This window comes from Macrosteles quadrilineatus, unplaced genomic scaffold (genome assembly GCF_028750875.1).
Source record: "Macrosteles quadrilineatus isolate MER2022 unplaced genomic scaffold, UCM_ALF_1.0 Scaffold_2__2_contigs__length_208266976, whole genome shotgun sequence".
NCBI lineage: Eukaryota > Metazoa > Arthropoda > Insecta > Hemiptera > Cicadellidae > Macrosteles > Macrosteles quadrilineatus.
Genome location: NW_026542595.1, coordinates 82,539,821 through 82,559,279, shown reverse-complemented (window position 1 = coordinate 82,559,279; position 19,459 = coordinate 82,539,821). Strand labels below are relative to the sequence as shown.

Sequence of the window (19,459 nt, the reverse complement as noted above, 5' to 3'; positions counted from 1 at the left end):
AAATCCTCCAAGTAGACCAAGGTCAGGTCGTTGACCGGAGCTCGCGCATCACATGTATATGGGTCCGTATCCTTAGTAATGACTAAACTGGTATCGATCGATTCACAAAACAAGGAAAGTCCTACAAACCTATTTATGATAACTAAACCTAACATAACTGCCGCAGCGTGATCTACACCTACTTGGCGGAGTACAGGTAAGGAAACATTTATACATGAACATTTATTGCATGATTGCAAATTATTGTCTTAAGAAAATATACAAAAAAAAACAGTAATAGCCAATACAAAAGTATAGCCTATTTCAAACTAACCTTCAAGAAAGAAATGCTTCCATTGGGTTTAAGTGTTGGTAACGGTAGTCCCAGGATGTGAGCTGCAAGGGGGTATATGTTGATGTTCTCAAATGGTTGAACAGAGAAATTCTTCTTGAATTCAGGTCCAACTGCCATGAAAAAAGCTCTCATTGAAGGAACCAATGGGTCATAACCATGATTGCCAATCTCAGGAGATTTTACTAGAAATTAACATCTTATTACATCAAAGGGAAAATGTGGACGATTTAAGTGTTACTTTAAAACAAAATTACATAATAACGAAAACACGAATACCAACTAAGATAGTAGTGGTCTAAACCAAAATAAAGTCAACCTACATCAGCACAGAGAAAGATATGGGGTGTGCGACTAAAATGTAATACTGTATATTTATCTGTCTTGTGATTACGCAACCAAATAACGTAACAAAATCCATGAAGAGGTAGCATATCTATCTTAAGCTCTTTTTACTCTGCAGCAAACCGCGCCCCGCTGCGTCTGATGGCAGACGCTAGTTTTTTGCGGTAGCTCTGGCAGTGATGAGTATAGGGCTGCCTACTTTAGCAATTCTCTCACCATTAGAAGTAACTGTGTAGTGAGTGTGAGATAACACGTGCTTTAAATCCAGGTATGACAAATATGAGTTTAAATCTAAAGGTGGTAGTAAAAGACACTGATCTTTTCACCCCATAAATTTAGCAAGATCTAATGATGCCACATTCAGAAACTTCTTTAAAATTAAGAGTGACAACAATGACAAGTTCTAAAACTACGTTCCTTACGTCAATTACTTTGTTTGGTGTACTTTTCTTCAGTTTGAGAGCAAACATTCATTGATTCTGCATTACTTTGAGGAATCAACTTCTTCGCAGAGGAGATATATTATCATAAAAGAAAATATTTATTTATCATAAAATTATATTATCATAAAAGAAAATATTTATTTATCATAAAATTATATTATCATAAAAGAAAATATTTTCAAACAGGTCATAAAATGACCTGTTTGAATCTTATCTGACAAAACGATTCCAAAGAGTTAAAATGTTCGATGATGACAGAATTGCTCACTTCTCAACTTGGAGGGAGGTTGTCTGTGGGGTGCCGCAGGGATCTATTTTAGGGCCAGTATTGCTTCTGTTGTACATTAATGATTTGCCAATCAACATTAATACTCCACTTTACCTTTTTGCAGACGACACTACAGCAATAATTATGGGTCAAAACAAACAAATAACAAAAGTAAAGCTTTTAAATACTCTCCAAGAAATATCTGACTGGCTATCCAAAAACTGTCTTAGTTTGAATTGCTCCAAAACAAAAATCTTAGCTTTCACTTCTAACAATAGAAACAAACAAATAAATGAGGAATTCCTCATGCCAAATGAAGAACTTTGTGAAAATTCCCTTAGTGTGAACTTTCTAGGTTTTACACTTCAGGACAACTTAAAATGGCATGATCAAATTCTGGCCATACAAAAAAAACTTAATAAATCTCTTCATGCTATTAGAACTATTGCCAACATCTCAGATATCGATGGTTATATGCACAAACATTGTATGTCCAATTTTTTTCACTTTTGACATTTTTATATATTTGGAAAGCTGTAGTCTTCATCTTTCAGATCACACATATTGTATGTCCATATTACAATAGGAAAAATTAATATAAATTCTCAAAATAAAAGTGTTCACTTTGGTATGATGTAATTTTATCCTGCACACTTGTAGCATGTCCAATGATTGCAGTACCAGCTGAACAGAGAAAAACTCCTTTAGAGCACAGATATAGTATCTTTGGACTTGCAATGATTGTGCATGAAAATACAAGGCCTACTATCTCTGGTATTTGTTTTTCATCTTGTAGTATGTCCAAAAATCTGATGATCTCAAGTGCACTCTTATAGTATGTCCACATTTTATTTTACAATTAGGTTAGGTTTAGGACATACAGCATCTGTGCACAACAGAACATAACACCAAAAAAGAATCCGTGAATTGGCTAAAGGTAAAGTGGTTTGGGTTTTAAAAAGCAAACCCCTTTGAAATTCTATACAAGTACGAACTTAACAAGGAAATAGAGTTTTTGACTCTTGATGTACGAATGGATTCCGAGACGCCATTTGTCTGGGAACAACAACTTCTCAGTCCAAAGTACACCGAGCCTATTCCGGTTTCCAGCGCCAAGAAAAAGGATTTGATGTACCTACTTAAAGCGGGTGTAATCCCAGAAGCATTCACGCATTTTGTCACTGAAATCCCTAGTTCCGCATCGGCAAGAGATATTGTACTTTACGTCATAGAGGAAGAAGAAGGAAACAAGTCTCTCACTGAAGTTACCAAAAAGAAAGAAGGAAGGCGCAGTAGAAGAGATGTTATAGGGCAAGAAACCAGAAAAAGAAGTAATGTAAAGAGAGTTTAAGAAAACCAAGGAGGCTAAAAAAAACCAGAGAAAATAAAAGAAATTAAAACTTCATAAGAAAATAAAGTAATGTGTCTAAAGGACAGCACTGTTGAATAAACCCCATAAAGACTGACTCAACAAAATACAGTTTGTACTGTAGGTACCATTTTACAAAAGGCACTACCTGATTTATTTCGTGCTTAGTTTAATGTTTCGTTTAGGCCTATTTGTGTTTAAGTTTCTAATAGCTGGTAGGCCAAGTAATTTTTATTTTTAAAATGTTAAAAATAAAAGTAGTCTACAATGTAAGACAATAACAGTCATGGGCGTCCGCAGAATTTGGAACAAGGGGGTGCAATATATAGGTCTAACGAACCTCCAGGGGTTCGGGGCCTTCCCCGGGAAAAAATCTGAAAATATAGTGTTTTAAAACATATTTTTACGCTACTTTGTAATACATAAAACCAACCAAAACAAAATAGTACATTGTGCATCAAGGACGGTCACCTGAGGGAGTCGTCGTTTTTTATGCCAACATTAACAACCAACCAAACAATTATAAAGAAAAAAAATTATAGTTGAATAAAGCCTAGATAACAGCCAAGAAAGTTTATGTTTTGTTTTCTGAATAGTTTTGTTAAGGTATGAAAGTATACAAAGTATAAAAATTTTTACATCTGTAAGTCAACTACTTATTTGATTTAAACATCAATTTAAAACATTTTTTAGACATGACCATTTTGAACATACTTTTATAAATTCCTTAAAACCCAAGTGATCACAGAACATTATGTGTATTAAATTTATTTCTAATTTTTTTAGCCAGGGGGCGCCCATGATAACAGTTTTTTAAATTTTTCATTCCTTACTAAAACCATCTAGGGGCAGTTTTTGTATTGCACACTCGTAGCATGTCCATAAATCTGCGCGTACAGAAGTGCACACATATAGTATGTCCAACATGGTTTGATTTACAAATTATTTGTAAAAATGTGGCTTGAATAAAGATAAAACTATTTATGTAGATGTATTTTTAATAAATGGGGCCAATAAAATTTATTTATTTCAAACATTTAACAGTTTTAGTTTAAGTTTCCCCCATAATACAAACTTTGTTTTTGCGGTTTCCGAAAGTTTACCAAAATGGACATACAACTATTGTGCTTATAACCATCGATATAAAGACATGTCTTCATGTTTATCATGGTTATTTTTTATCAATTGTTAGGTACAGCATCATCCTTTGGGGTGGGACATCAGTAATTGTCAAGATATTCAAGTTACAAAAAGAGGCCATTCGAGCAATGTTTAAACTAAAATTTAGAAAATCATGTAAACAATATTTCAAAAATTCTAAACTATTAACTGTACCAGCTCTTTATATTTTTGAAGTTCTGAAATTCTTTAAAAAACATCAACAATATTTTTCAAATAACAGTCTGGAGACTCAGGGTACAAGAAACACAGACACTCTGCGGTACCCTAAACATAGATTGTCTCTTTTGGAGAAGGGTCCATATTACATGGCAATTAAACTGTTTAATCACCTTCCACCAGAGATAAAAAAAGAAAAAAAAACTAACACATTTTAAAAAAAACTGGAAACTCATCTAGCTGCAACATGTCCTTATAAAGTGGACGATTTTTTTTTTTTAATGAGCACATCTGTCTGAGTCAGGGGTGTTGTACTGTATATATTCTCATTTTTGTTAGACTGTATCTTATCCATTGTATTTGATTTTTTAATAATTAATTGTAATAATTGTAATTGTAATTAATTGTAATAATTAATTTACACTCTAGCATAATTGACATGCCATCTGTTACATGAGCTATGCTCAAATTTGTAATGTTTTTTATGGCAAATAAAGAGTTTGAGTTTGAAACAGTTGACTGCGCCATTGCAGGGAAACCCAGAGTATAAAAGCTTCCCATGAACACTGTCTATGTACTTTGAGGCCGAACATTTCTGCAGGTTGTAGGTTTGCCATCGTGCGTCTTTAAATCTAGCCCACGTCAGCGACCTGCGCCGCATAGTATAAAAGCTCTCATATAACTAAATGCCTTTAACAAGCCACTAAGTATAAAAGAAGCCTTACAGTTACACAACTAATAGATCTAGCTACCAACTGGGGTATTGGTGGTCTGGATCCAGGAACAGGTAGCCTAAATCAGCACACAGCAAGATAGGGGGTGAGCGATTGCAGTGCTTGTATCTCCATCTATCCAACATCTCTGCTTTTGTGTATGCAGTGAAGTTAGCCCCTCTGCTTTGGGCATCCTTCAATGTTGACAATACTTCCTCTTCTTTTCCTGCAATGTATTTGTCTGACTAAGCATTATTTTTATATAGTATTTTAATGACGTCTTTAGTGGACTTGACAAGTTAATATGATAAAAGGGCTAATTTGTCCAGTGTAGGATTACGTACCTGAAATATAAACTTATATGGATGATTGTAAGTAACATCAAGCATTATGAAAATTGTAAAAACAATGTCACAGCTTGTTGCACTAGGCCTGAGGAAACAGGTTACAATGATTTGAACAAACAGTAAAAATATCATAGAACCATAAATATATTGTTTTAAAGTAACAATGATTTTTTTAAAGACTGTTTATCCTTTAAAATCACAATTTGTGCAAAAAAATATTTTACACAAACTGAACAAAATATTTGAACACAAGAGATAACACTACGAGACGGACTACTATGAACCTGTTCATAAAGAAACACCTGTTTAGTTGTAGCTACAATCGGCAAGAGTTATCAGCAGATTAGTTTACTTAAAAACTTAATAAAGTGAAACTATTATATGAAATGACATAAAGAAGGAATTATTATAATTTCAAGCATTTTTAAGCCAGCAGAAATTCAATCAAATCATATAAATATACGTAATCAATAATAAATATTCTCAAATGCCATTGCCTAAGGCAGGGGTGCCCAATCGTATCGAGGAATGACGCAGAGTGCGTTGTACCCATGATTCACAAGAAAGGCGACACTTCATGTCCATCAAATTACAGACCGATTATGCTTGTTCCGGTATTTGCTAAGGTTATTGAGAGTTGTATTTATAACCAAATAAGTGCCTTTTTTAGTAATCATAATTTTCTAAGTAACTCCCAGTTTGGCTTCAGAGCCGGTTTATCAACTATCGATGCTTGTAAGTCAGTTGTTGATGCCATTCTGAATGCTTTTGAATCACATGCCTTTTTAGAGTTAACTTTAGTACAGTAGTTTTAAGTAAAGTATTTGATTGTGTTTCTCATAGCCTGTTGATTGACAAGTAAAGTTACTATGGTGTAAAAGATGAAACTTTAGATTTATTTAAATCATATTTAGGAAATAGATATCAGATGGTATCAGCCAACAATAAAACCTCTCAGAGGAAAGAAGTTCTTAATTTATATAAATGATCTTGATGGCAACATTAATACAAACCTCATTTTATATGCAGATGACACCACTGCCCTGCTTAAGGCTCAAAGTGTACATGAGCTTAAAATACTTACTATCAATGCTATGGAGGAACTTCAAGTATGGTTTCGTACTAATGGACTAAAACTAAATTGTGAAAAAACAAATCTGATGAAATTTCAAACAGCACAAAGTAATGACTCTACAAAATTTGCAGTTAAGTTTTTAAATACTGAAATTACATCTAAAATACAGAACATTTTTTTGGGATTAACAACTGACCAAAATTTAAACTGGAAAAAATACATAACAATACTCGGTAATAAACTGAATTCTGCTTGTTTCCAAATGCTTGTGTTAAGGGATAGAACTGACAATGTCACCAGTTTAACACATTCGCTGCGGATGACGCACTTGTGAGTCATCCGTGCGCCACCCTATACGACGCGCCTTGCGGATGACGCACAAGTGCGTTTCGCGCCATTTTGTAATTTGCCGCCATTTCGTGCGCTTTATACTTTTGTTTTTGTTTTGACTTGTGTATTACTCCAGTTTCCAGTTACGCACTTGACTTTTGTTGCAGTCCGTTTTTGTTTATGTCTATTGGTTAGTGAACCACGTGCACGCAAACATGGACTATTCGGAAGAGTTGGTTGACGATCCGGGTGTGCCCTCCCCTTGTAGTTCCCGCGATGTGACTGTTAGCTCTAAAATGACAGTTAGTGAAATTGACCTCTTTAGTGACCAAACAGACAGTAGTGAGGAATACACGAGTGACGAAGAGTACCAGCCTAGTGACGACGGCAGTGAATCAAGTATCGGTGAGTCATTAGTAGACGAATTGGAAGACAATTTTGATTACTATGATTACGATTTAGCTTGGGATGAGGACCCAAACTCCATGAAAACATTTATTTTTTCATCTCCAGTAGGCTTAAGAGTTCCAATCCCTGGGGAAAATAAACCAGCGGACTTTTTTCAGTTGTTATTTGATGATGTTCTGCTTGAGTCGATCGTTAAAGAAACTAACAGTTATGCCGAAGAATTGTTTCTATCCAAAGATCACTCTGAGAAATCACGCATAAGTTCATGGAAAAATTTAACTTTGAATGAATTTAAAGTTTTTCTCGGACTCCTATTGCACATGGGTCACATCAAGTTGCCTAAGATCCAGGATTACTGGAAGAAAGACAAACTTTTCAAAACCTGTTTTGGTGAGTACATGGCACGAGATCGCTTCCTTTTGATATTACGTTGTCTGCATTTTGTAAGAGCAGACGCAACAAGCACTGACCGTTTGCATAAGATTAGGTCAATTGTTGATTATTTCAATAACAAAATTATTAACATTTATAATGCTGGGAAGGAGCTGTCACTGGACGAAGCAATGGTCCTATGGAGAGGTCGGCTAGCCTTTAAACAATACATCAAGGGCAAACGCCATAAATATGGCATAAAACTCTACGTTTTGACTGAACCTAACGGGCTGATTCTAAAGTTTGCAGTCTATGCTGGAGCCTTAGATCAACTGGCTGGTGAAGGACATGCTAGTAAGGTAGTAATGTACTTGATGCGTGAAAAGCTGGGAAGAGCCCATTCAATCTATATGGATAATTTTTACAATAGTATAGAATTGGCTACCGAGCTTCTTGAGGAAAAAACATACACCACTGGTACTCTTCGAGCTGATCGCAAGAAAAACCCTAAAACGGTTGTAAATGCCAAAGTAAAGAAAGGAGAATCAGTTGAGAAGTACTATAAGGGTGTAATGTGTGGTAAATGGAGAGATAAGAGAACTGTTCTGTATCTCTCAACTCAGTATTATAATGAGATGGGTACAGCAACTAACAAAAGGGGTCAGGAGAAACTAAAACCCTACCCTATTATAAAATATAATGAATATATGAAAGGTGTAGATCGTCAAGATCAATTTTTAAGCTATTATCCATGCGAAAGAAAAACCCTTAGATGGTACAAGAAGTTGTTCGTCCACATTCTTCAGATGTCGGTACTGAACGCCTTTTTCCTGTTCAACAAACATACCTTCGGTAAGAAGCTGCCGCTGTTGGAATTCCGCTTAGAAGTAATTAGACACCTGTTATCACCAGTGGACATCCAGAACCAACGACCGAGAAAAGTGGCGACAGACCATCTGCCAACGAAAAACCCAGTGGGGCGGAACAACAAGACATTGCGGCGGCGATGTGTCATCTGCTACACCAAAGGTATACGCAAAGACTCAGTGTACCAGTGTGAGGGTTGTGCTGAAAAACCAGCTTTGTGCCTCGGCGACTGTTTCAAGGAATATCATGGCTAAACATGACCTGACCACAGGGAGTTCTTCAGATTCAAACAAGAGACTTGATGGATTGGATGGAGATTCAAGATGGACTTGTATATAATATTGTATTTTTTGGTCATAAATATGTTATAAATTGTGTGAAATAAATTTTGTATTTAATAAATAATACAATGTCTTACTATTACTAAACAAACACATACAAAACAGCTGAACGCACATGTGCGTCATTCGCATTTTGGCTGTTATTTGATGTAATGTGCTAATGACGCACATGTGCGTCATTAATTTTTTTTTTTTTTTTTAAATTGCAAAAATTACTTTTTTTATACTTTTAACTATAAATGAACTTATAAAAATGTATTAATAAGTTATTTACGAAAAATAATTTTTAGCACCCCACATACAGCCATTATTATAGTATAATATTATTAGCAGCGAACGTGTTAATAGCTTTGCTATGTACAAATGTTTTTATGTGACAATAAAGTGAATTTGATTTGATTTGATTTGTCATAGCAGGAGTACCCCAGGGTTCTGTACTTGGTCCTTTTTTGTTTTTAATTGCAATAAATGATCTTCCATCTAATCTCCCTTCAAAATCAGTACTGTATGCAGATGACACTTCCTTAATAGTCTCAAGCAAATCTTTGCAAGAGGTAAAAATTAAAACTGAGTTAAGAGATGAAAATAGCAGCCGATAGTTGGTTTAAGGCAAATAAATTTTCAGTAAACAATGATAAAACTGTTTCTATAATTTTTTCACAGACAAATCTTGTATCTGAAGTATCAAATGCTAAACTGCTAGGAATCATATTAGACTGTAAGTTATCTTGGTGTAGTCATAATGAAATGGTTGATGCAAGGTTATCTTGGTGTAGTCATACTGAAATGGTTGATGCAAGGTTAAGTAACTCTTCGTTTCTGCTCAGGAGGTTGAAAAATCATGTTAGTTTAAGTATGTTAATTAATGTTTATTATGCATTCTTTCATTGTCACTTAGTTTATTAGGTAATTTTGTGGGGCAGTAGTAGCGGGGCAGTTAACGTTTTTAAAAAAACAGAAAAAAGCAATCAGCATCCTAGCTGGTATAAAAAGTAGAGTTAGTTGTAAGACCTTTTTCCCTGAATACAAAATTCTCACTTTACCAAGTGTGTACATTTTGCAGAATATAATTTTTGTAAAAACAAATATTGAACAATTCTCATCTTGCTCATTAACTCACAATCATTACACCAGACTGAGGAATAATTTAGAGTTACCATCATTAAGACTGGCCTCAACACAGCGCAGCTATAAATATTTACAACTCAAATTTTTCAATGCCCTCCCTGAAAATGTACGCAACTTGCCTATTAAGCCATTTAAAAATGTATTGACCGATTTTTTGAACAGAAAGGTTATCTACTCTATCGAGGAATTTTTATCTTTCAAACATGATGGTTTTCTGTAAAATTCTAGTTGTTAAGAAGGATATTGTTTCTAAAGTATGTAACAATGTTTTCATTAACTGTGATATAATAGTCTTTCATATTAACTAGAGGACCCATGCTGCTCCGCAGCGTTAAAATAAATATAATATCTGATAAATAATCAAACTTATGATTTTTTATTGAGTAAAACAGTATCTTGAGCTTAACTGATCTAAACGATTAATAGCTAAAATAAAAGCCTATAATTTACTGATTATTTTGAGTCTAAAACATATATTGATTTGTAATTATAGAAAATCCGCACGAAAAAAATTTATGTTGGTTGTTCGCCTTGCGTCTGCTTGAAACCCGTCCGATCTTAATAACTAATAGATTAAAAGAAAGCCGGTATATTACTGAAGGTTCTTAGACCGAAATATAATAGGATTATATAATCATAACTGTTGAAATACATCTTAAATTAAAGTAATCTTAAATTCAAAAATGATTCAAACTATGTCGATGTTTGATGTGAATTATTTACGTGCATACCTTCAATTTGAGACCTCAATCATGAAAATCGGTCGGGTAGAAGAGCTAAACGAACTCGGCAAAGAGAAACCAAATTTAACTCCCATAAGAAATACATGGAGAGCAAATTTTGTTTACGTATATGCCGAGTGGGATTATAGATACATTTACGCCGATGCTTGATGGCAAATCTGTGTGTGCATACCTTCAATTTGAGACCTCAATCATGAACATCGGTCGGGTAGAAGAGCCAAACGAACTCGGCAAAGAAAACCCAAATTTAACTCCCATAAGAAATACATGGGGAGCATTATAATGTAAATTTATACATTTTTTATAAATTTACAACAACTAATTGCCGTATAAATTAAATATGTATTATTTAATGGTATACACATTAATATGTATTAATAGAAGAAATACATTGCGCTAGGGGGCCTGGGGGCAGAGCACCCAGCGAGCCAAAGGCGAGTTTATTATGATAAACTGTTTTCAAAATAAATATTTCAGTTGTAACGTAAATAAATTTTTTTTGTAATATACAGTACTGTACTGTATTGTGTAAATTAAATAGGCCTATCTGTTTAGATATTGTGTTTCTTCATGGCCATAAGTAAACATAGTGGGTGATTATTTGACATGTTAGTGTTAAAAAAGTATAAAAGTGTTATTTTAATTATTTTTCTATATTCTGGATTTTCCGGATCACTTCCAGTCCCAATAAATCTGGATAAACAAGGTTGTATTGTACACAAATTTTTGTATGTTTAACATTCCTAATAGGAGAGGTAGAAGGTACTCGACCGCACAATTTTATTTGTGGCTAGCAGAACATTGCTGTTCTTCACTTCTTGCATAGTTCAGAATAGTTACCAAGACTATTGAGAGAAAGATGAAAAAGATTCTGATCCCTTTTGCTCAACCAATGTTTCGGATTACTAGCTTTTGAGCTGCTACTATTACGTTATGTAAATGACAGACAGTAAAGGTGTTTTATTGAACAGTTTAAATTGTAACGTTTCTGATAACAGTTTTTTTCTATTTCTGTAGAGCTATAAAAACCCTGATGAGCGAATTATTGAAGTGTCCAATTATAGGTAGGTACTCCAGATTACCTACATGACTTTACAAATAGCTATCTGCTGCTATGATAAGTCTTTTTTAAGAACGGTAAATAATTTTACATACAAATCTTTAATGTGCTTTGAAAATGCCAGAAAGTAGATGCAAAGCAAATTTTTAATGCGCACCACCCCGAAAGCAAAGAGCTGTTCAACTTCTCGTCGTCAAGTGCCTGCAGGACCTTGCTGCTCGGAAATGTACCACTACAATGCGCAAACTGATTTTGCTGCTGCCGAATTCCCAATTAATTTGGATAATCAGAATCTTGCTGTGTTACATAATTAAAAAGGAGCTACATAATTTAGGTTACCTGGCACTGGAAAGATCTGTAGGTTTGGGGCCACGCCACCACGGATATACAAGTTCCTATTGATGTAAGTGTCCAAGTTAATGTTGTGGCTTGGTACTGGGACAGCCTGGCCGCCATGATCACTCACGAACACAATGTTTAACCGATGCAATAAATCCACCTGAAACAAAAATTAAATGCCCAACAAAAGAAAATACAACAAAAAGTTATTTTTACTAAACATCGTCTATGAACTAAGGTTTTTTTCCAAATAATAATTCCTTTAAGCTTGGTTTCACTTTAAAGTGGTAGGCCTATAATCATCGAAAAGATAAAACAAATATAGACCGTTTGCTGTGCTGTGGTTAGCATAAGTTCTGGCGTCCACCGCTAGGATTGCTGTGTAGTTACGGAGCACACCACTGCAGCGTCTGCTGGTAGCATACGGCAAGGAGCTGACGACGGTAGCAAATCGAACACCGAGCGGCATATCGCGGAACCTTCCTTTGACAGTCGATATTTTCTGTTTGTCTATGCTAAAACTTGAGAATCGTTTTATCTAAAATATTCAAATTAAATTATTGTCTTGAATTAAAAGAATTGATGATTCTTCAAATCAAATGGAGTTTGTGAAAAGAAAACAAATCTACTAGTAACTTAATTAATTGCTGCAAAGTCAATATAACTTATCATATATTACAAATTTGCATATAGTAGGTACTATTGGTAATTCAAACACTTGATAAATCAAAACTTTCAATCATTCAAAATTAAAGCTTAGTCCGTAAGAATATCTTAATATTTTAAAGTTTTGCCATGCACAATGATACACTCAATATTTCAAAGTCCAAGCAGAGGGCAGGCCAATTTTGAACATGCAGTAATTCTATGGTTCATCGGCAAAACACTCTATAATTCGAAGGGTGGGATTCCTCCTTGTTATAACAGGAAACTATAGCCTACATCCTGTTAGCACAGTAGTTTGTCTTAAGAATGTCATTGATGACACAAAATCCAATAGCAAAAAGCAAACAAAAAATAACAGATTTGTTGTATTTTGTAAATAATTAAAAATAAGCCGTTGTTTATTGGAAAGTAACTAAAATAAGCTGCTTAATTGATGCCTTACATAATACGGTGATAATACAGTATTTAGAAAATTAACTCTTTGTAGGCTAATTAAAATGTGTTTTTTTTTCAATCAATAAATCAAACTCTTGATGAATCAAAACTCTAAATAATTCAAATTATTTGCATGGCCAACCAATTTTGAATTATCAAGAGTCCACTGAACGTCTTAGATGTTAAAATACTGATAAAACTCATAATCACCTCTACAGCTTTGTCCAGTAAATATTGCACTATTTTGTCCACCCGAGCAATCTGACGATCAACCTCGGGTGAATCGGGGCCGTAGCTGTGACAAGTGAGATCTGGCTGCTCAAAGTACATTACACCGAGATTGATGGGTGTCTCTGGATGAGTGAACCAGCTGATGAGAGTGTCTACTCGTGACTCCCAGCTGGTTGACACATTGTATGTGAAATAGTGGGAAGGCAAGGTATGTTGATAAGGTAGATCACAGCCCGGCCACATAACACAACCACTACGCCGACCTCCACCACCACGCTCATTCAGAATCTGATGAAACCAAAATGATCATAGAATAGGTAGCCTAGATAGGTATTTTAAAATACAAACGAAATAACCACTAACTACTTACAGTGAGTGATCTAATAATACAATTCAAGCAAACTTTCAGGTTTGGTTAACTTTGCACAAAAGAAATGTGGAAAAAAGTGATGAAATTGTAAAACACAATTTAGTATTATTCATAGTAACAAAGCTGAAAATATAATTTTTGTAACTAAATTTGTTTTAAACTTTGAGAACAAGGTTTGAGATATTTATTTTTTACTTTTGCATTAATAAGGATTACATCAAACAGACTGAATATGCTTTTCCTCCAAGGTTTTTAATAATAACAAGTATGCTTGCCACATGACTAGGCACACAAAGAATTTGGAGCATCAAAATTTAATTAAATAAAGGTAGAAATGAGTCATAACTAATAGGCATACAGCCTACACATAACTCTTTGCGTATTGGATTGTTACTAATCAATCCTGTATTATCAACAGTTATGATATCAAATTGTATCAGGGGCACCATTTTTGAAATGTTTGACTGTTGAGTTGAGTGTTGAGTCACTCTCTTTCCAATCGTTTCGTTGATTGATTGACTCAACCCTCAACCATTTCAAAAATATTGCTCCAGGTAAGGATCAATGTTTTTATAATCTAGAGACCTACCTAACCTAAGAATAGAATTGATTTTAAACCCACCAGATGGGACTAGCGTCTCAAGGGGCTTGTCAAAAACCGATGAGAACCTCTTCTGCGAAGGAGTGGGTGAATGTCGGAGAGCCCCTCACGTCGATTCAAGAAAAATTATAAAATTAGTTTTGAAATTTTTAAATATAAAATTAAACTGTAATAACCTAACCTTACCAACCAAACTTGCTGATTACGGTATATAAAAAAGATATAAGATAAAAATCAAAAGAAGGTTTACTAATAAAAAATTCTCAAATTCTAACGAAAGATGTTTAGTTAAGAAGTAATCACAATTTATCCAAAATCAATGACAATATTTTAATACTTTTCATTGAAATGGCGACCATACACGTAGATATTTTAAGCCAAGAGAATGGAGATGAGTGTAGGATGAGTGGCGTGGTCTTGTTAGTGACTAAGGCCGACATATTCCTTAGTCACAGCTGTTAATTAAATAGGGGGGGGCTACAGATTATGGTGGAATCCGAAACGCATTTTGCCTTGGTATTAACAAATTGGTCTAATTATCAGTATAGCACTGCGGATTTTACTCACTAGTGCCAACGTTAATCCACACCAGGGAATATCACATCCACAGTGCATGCCTATAAATATCCACAATTCATGACCTCCAAGTAGCTGGATTACAGGACGTCGCCGCTGTCCCAGCCATCAAAAAGTTAGTGTCATCGCTGGGGTTCGATCCGGTGACCTCATGGACATCAGCCGAGTACTCTATTCACTACTCCACGAACACCGATGACTGCACTCCGTATCGTTGCGGTAATGGTGATCCCTCAAGAGAAGAAAGTGATGTCACACCACCCACTCCTTTGCAAAAGGTTCTCATCGGTTTCTGACCAGGACCCCGAGACACAAGTCCAGATGGTTATTTTTCTTCAAGAGAGTAAGGTAATAAGATAAGATAAACATCAACAATGTTGCTAAAATTTTAGGCCATGCAAGATTACAATAATTCAAACAACATTAATCTCAAACTGGAAGAAGGTAAGTTAACTAAACTTTATGGCCTATGGTGCAAATTAATATTTTACTCCCAAACAAGTAGCCTACCTATATAATAGGCCTAGTTGATACAATTTGTTTTGCTAGAATCCAACAAGAAAATTAATTTATAAGTTACCGTAATCATTATGTTAAAAGCCTAACTTGATCTTTTGATTTTAAAGAAAATGGGGAAATTTGTATAAGACAGATTAGTATGGTGGACAATCAACTGTAAGAAGTATAGCTTAGAAAAAGTTATCTAACTTTAAATAGAGCTATAATTCAATGCAGAGATGTTGATTGAAGTACAGTAGGTAAGCAATATGCCCATGAGATGGAAAGTAAATGAGGCCCTAGGACTTGTCAGATAGCTTAACTAAGACTAGCTTTTAATCTGTAGGGAAACGCTTTAGACCTAAGTGACAAGACCTCAGTCTTATAATGATAAATAAGCATAATATGGGTATATTATGCTATTGCTTGTCAGAGTACCAATATTTATAAGCCTCATTAGAAGGTACTGTTGTGGTATTTTATCTTCAAAGGAGTAAACCAGTCAGTGGCCTGATCCAGATGCTAATTTTGGTGCAATCCAAGATGCTGATCCGAAAACTGATTTAATGCCATCCAACGTTTCGTCTTAACTTAATATCTTAAACTGATTGGGGAAGTCAGAAGAGGTTCAGTAGTAGCTCAAATAAGTGAAAATGTTGTCATATTTTCAAATGCTTAACTATAAAAAAATATGGGTACACTTCCATATCCGTTGGCACAAACAACCGAATGAAAATATTGATCGATATATCGTTTGGTTAGTATGGTAAGGTTAACCTAACCAAACGATATATTGAAATAAACAATCGAATAATCAAAATTACTCATTCGGTTGTTTGTGCCAACAGATATGGAAGTGTACCCAAAAATATAAATCAAAACCAACAGTGCTTGTAACTTATAATATTACAAACCTATTATATAAAAATAAAGATGATGTAACATAGGTATTACACATGAAATCTACATGTTTTCATGACTTATTCCATGTGTGTTTATTTAACCTACCCAAATTGGAACAACATCTTCATTGTAGTGAAATAACTCAGGTCCATAACCTAAGGATTTGTTGGTTGAAACATCATAAATTTTATTATCCAGAACCCCGTGCACTTCAGTATAGAGTCCAGTTGCAATGGAAAAGTGATTTGGGAATGTCTTTGAGGGGAAAACGCTTAGCATGTAAGGAGAGTGTGAGCTATTCGTTTTTAAATTTAGTAGATTTTCTGTAAGGTTCCTATTAAAATAATCGTACCTAAACCCATCAAAAGAAACTAGTAATAGCAAGGTGTTGTTGTTTGATGGCAAAGCCAAACCAAGAGAAAATATTAAAAGAGTCAATAACAAGTAAACTGTTGATAGATCCATGAGGCGTTTGGTACTAGAAAGGCACTTATTATTTGGCTAATTTTCAAACTACACACTAAGCAAATTTGATTTGAAAAGTCTAACATGCTATGAAAAACGTTATGTAATGGTCGATTGCTACTTAAGCCTATTTGTTACACCAAACCAAACCAAACTGTAAACTAGACTTTGGACACCTTCCAAATGTTTGAGGTTAAATCTAGATGTCAAACACCGACCCGACAGTCGACACGCAGACGCCCAAGTTTTATGTCGTCTGCTAGGAGTTTTTTCCATCTTGTTTTCTAGGCGGTATTATTTTATATGCAGCTTCGGTGTGCACTACGAGAAATTATTGTATCCCTAGAATCGAAATGTCCAAGTAAATGCAATGATTTAACTGGAGGTAAGTATTCCTAAAATGGCTCGTTACGTGATGATCCGTACTACCAAATTTGCTTAAATAAAAAATGTATGTATTTGAGTCACATATTTATTGTATTGAATCACATTGAATACCTAGCCTACTGTATAAGAAAATCACATACCGTACCATGAACCAAAGTATAGGATCCTTATTATATTTGTTTAGTACTTATTTCAACACTTTCTGGGCTATGAACGATATCCGTCAAGAACGGGTCGCCGGATTTCTACCCCCGGATATTTACCCCCATGAAAAACGCCTACGTCATTTTGACGTCACGAGGGGCGGGGCTTATACACGTTCGAGAAACAGTCCGCGACTGGAAATCTACCCCCGGACATCTACCCCCGGACATCTACCCCCAGACATCTACCCCCGGACATCTACCCCCGGAAATCTACCCCCAGTGGTCAGCTCTGCCACGTATCGGCCAATATTCATTGTTGTAATTGATTTTATTAATTATTTTATGTAAATCAACGTCTCTTCGGTTAATCATTACCCTCTAATATCTAGTATTAAGCATGTGATATGTCATTGCCTTGTTTAACATTATCTATCTTCCTAATAAAATAAGTTGTAACAGCCCTTTTTCACCCGAACTACTTCACTGATATTTATGATTAAGGTCTAATTTTAAATCTTAAGATCCAGCTCAACGCAAAATGGTATTTAAAACCATATGTTGATAAAGGGCTTCAAAAGTGTGACCCCTAAGCATTTGATTCATTTCCAGACAGTGATTTAAATGGTTGACAAACTTTCACATACAGTAACAGCTAACGGCGCATGCACGAGCGCGGATCGGAAGTGTTTATCACAAAAGATTGACCAATACGATTTTAATACTATTTAAAGGTTCTTCCAAAAGAAGAGAAACCGGTTAACATTGTAATAATAACTCTTATGACGTACGGTATGGGAAATATTTTATTCATTGAATGATCAACCATATTTTGTAACTAACGCAATAGTCATTATTGCTTTTACACTTATTACTCATCAAAAAAGCTAAAGAGCTAAATGCTCAAAATTTGTATTACTTCAATCTATTTATCGCAGTTATATGAATTAGCATAAGCCTTGAAAGTAACCGTCAGTATCGACGGGTTTAACCTAATTATGTTCTGTATACTACCTTAAAATGCCTCATTTTAACATTTTACTGGCAGTAAACCTGCTTATTCACTTCCTATATGGTATTCTTATGAATGAATCTTTTGAAAACTTATTTATGGACATAAGTTAACAAGTTTTGTTTTAAGGCAGGATTGTCCAATAAGACTTTATACATGCTCTGAATATGCGAATGTGCTGCAATGGGGGTATTTAGGCGTATATATATATATTAAAAGATGTTAGGCTATGCTTAAAAATTGAATGTGGCCATTATTTTGAATTTGAATGATTGTCTTATTTTAGGTCTTTAAGAGAAAATACTTTAAAATCCTTTCTTAGTACGCATCTAAAATCTTAGAAACTACTAGGTGATATGAAAAATTTACGATTATACACCTGACTTTTTATTGATCCTCCTTCTCAATTTAACAGTTTACAACTGAATTGTCTTATTTTAGGTATTTAAGAGAAAATACTTTAAATCCTTTCTTAGTACGCATTTAAATCCTAGAAACTAATTTTTTTTTTACTAGGTGATATGAAAAATTTACCATTATACACCTGACTTTTATTGATCCTCTTTCTCAATTTAACAGTTTACAACTGAGTTTTGGTTTACTAAACAATTATTCCTACTAGGCCTACATTGAATAAACCGGAAGTTCACCACAGTTTATTCACTTTTATCCTTTAAGAAATGTGTGTAAAAACAATGGTACAGTACGATGTAACGCTTGACCATGTGAAAAATGCGCAATATTATATTATTTTCATAACTTTTTCATCTCCTGTTTACAGTTGCAGACGATCATTCATGTTTTCACAACCTGACTTAAAAATTGACCTGATGAGTACTCCTCACATTTCACTTTTAAACTGTTACTGTATAGTGTAAAAGTTGGTCAACCATTGGAAGCACCTTCTAGGAATAAATCAAAGACTTAGGGGTCAACCTTTTGAAGCCATAATCGAAATATCCTTTTAATTACCATTTTGTGCTGCGCTAGATCTTAGGCTTTTAAAAGACACCTCAATCGTAAAAATCAGTGAAGTAGGTCGGGTTGAAAAGGACTGTTACAACTTATTGAATTATAAATATGGATAATGTTAAAACAGACATCGACATATCGCATGTTTACTACTGGATATAAGAAGGTAAAGCAATTTATAAAATCAATTATACAACACAATGAATATTGGCCGATACGTGGCAGAGCTGACCACTGGGGGTAGATTTCCGGGGGTAGATGTCCGGGGGTAGATTTCCAGTCGCGGGCTGTTTCTCGAACGTGTATAAGCCCCGCCCCTCGTGACGTCAAAATGACGTAGGCGTTTTTTCATGGGGGTAAATATCCGGGGGTAGAAATCCGCT

At 34.8% G+C, this 19,459-nt stretch overlaps 1 protein-coding gene across 2 annotated transcripts in view; it reads right to left on the bottom strand.

The window, feature by feature from the left end:
- LOC128986424 (ectonucleotide pyrophosphatase/phosphodiesterase family member 5-like) overlaps window positions 1–16,748 on the bottom strand; it is a 28,124-nt gene extending 11,376 nt beyond the window's left edge. For both annotated transcript variants that reach the window (XM_054406792.1, XM_054406791.1), the window contains exons 1-5: window positions 16,203–16,748; window positions 13,129–13,437; window positions 11,818–11,977; window positions 4,851–5,033; window positions 314–516 (exon numbers count right to left, since the gene is read on the bottom strand). In XM_054406792.1, coding sequence (XP_054262767.1) covers window positions 314–516; window positions 4,851–5,033; window positions 11,818–11,977; window positions 13,129–13,437; window positions 16,203–16,562 — 1,215 coding nt within the window. In that variant the 5' untranslated portion in view covers window positions 16,563–16,748. The remainder of the gene's footprint in view (window positions 1–313; window positions 517–4,850; window positions 5,034–11,817; window positions 11,978–13,128; window positions 13,438–16,202) is intronic.
- Window positions 16,749–19,459: the final 2,711 nt, after the last annotated feature.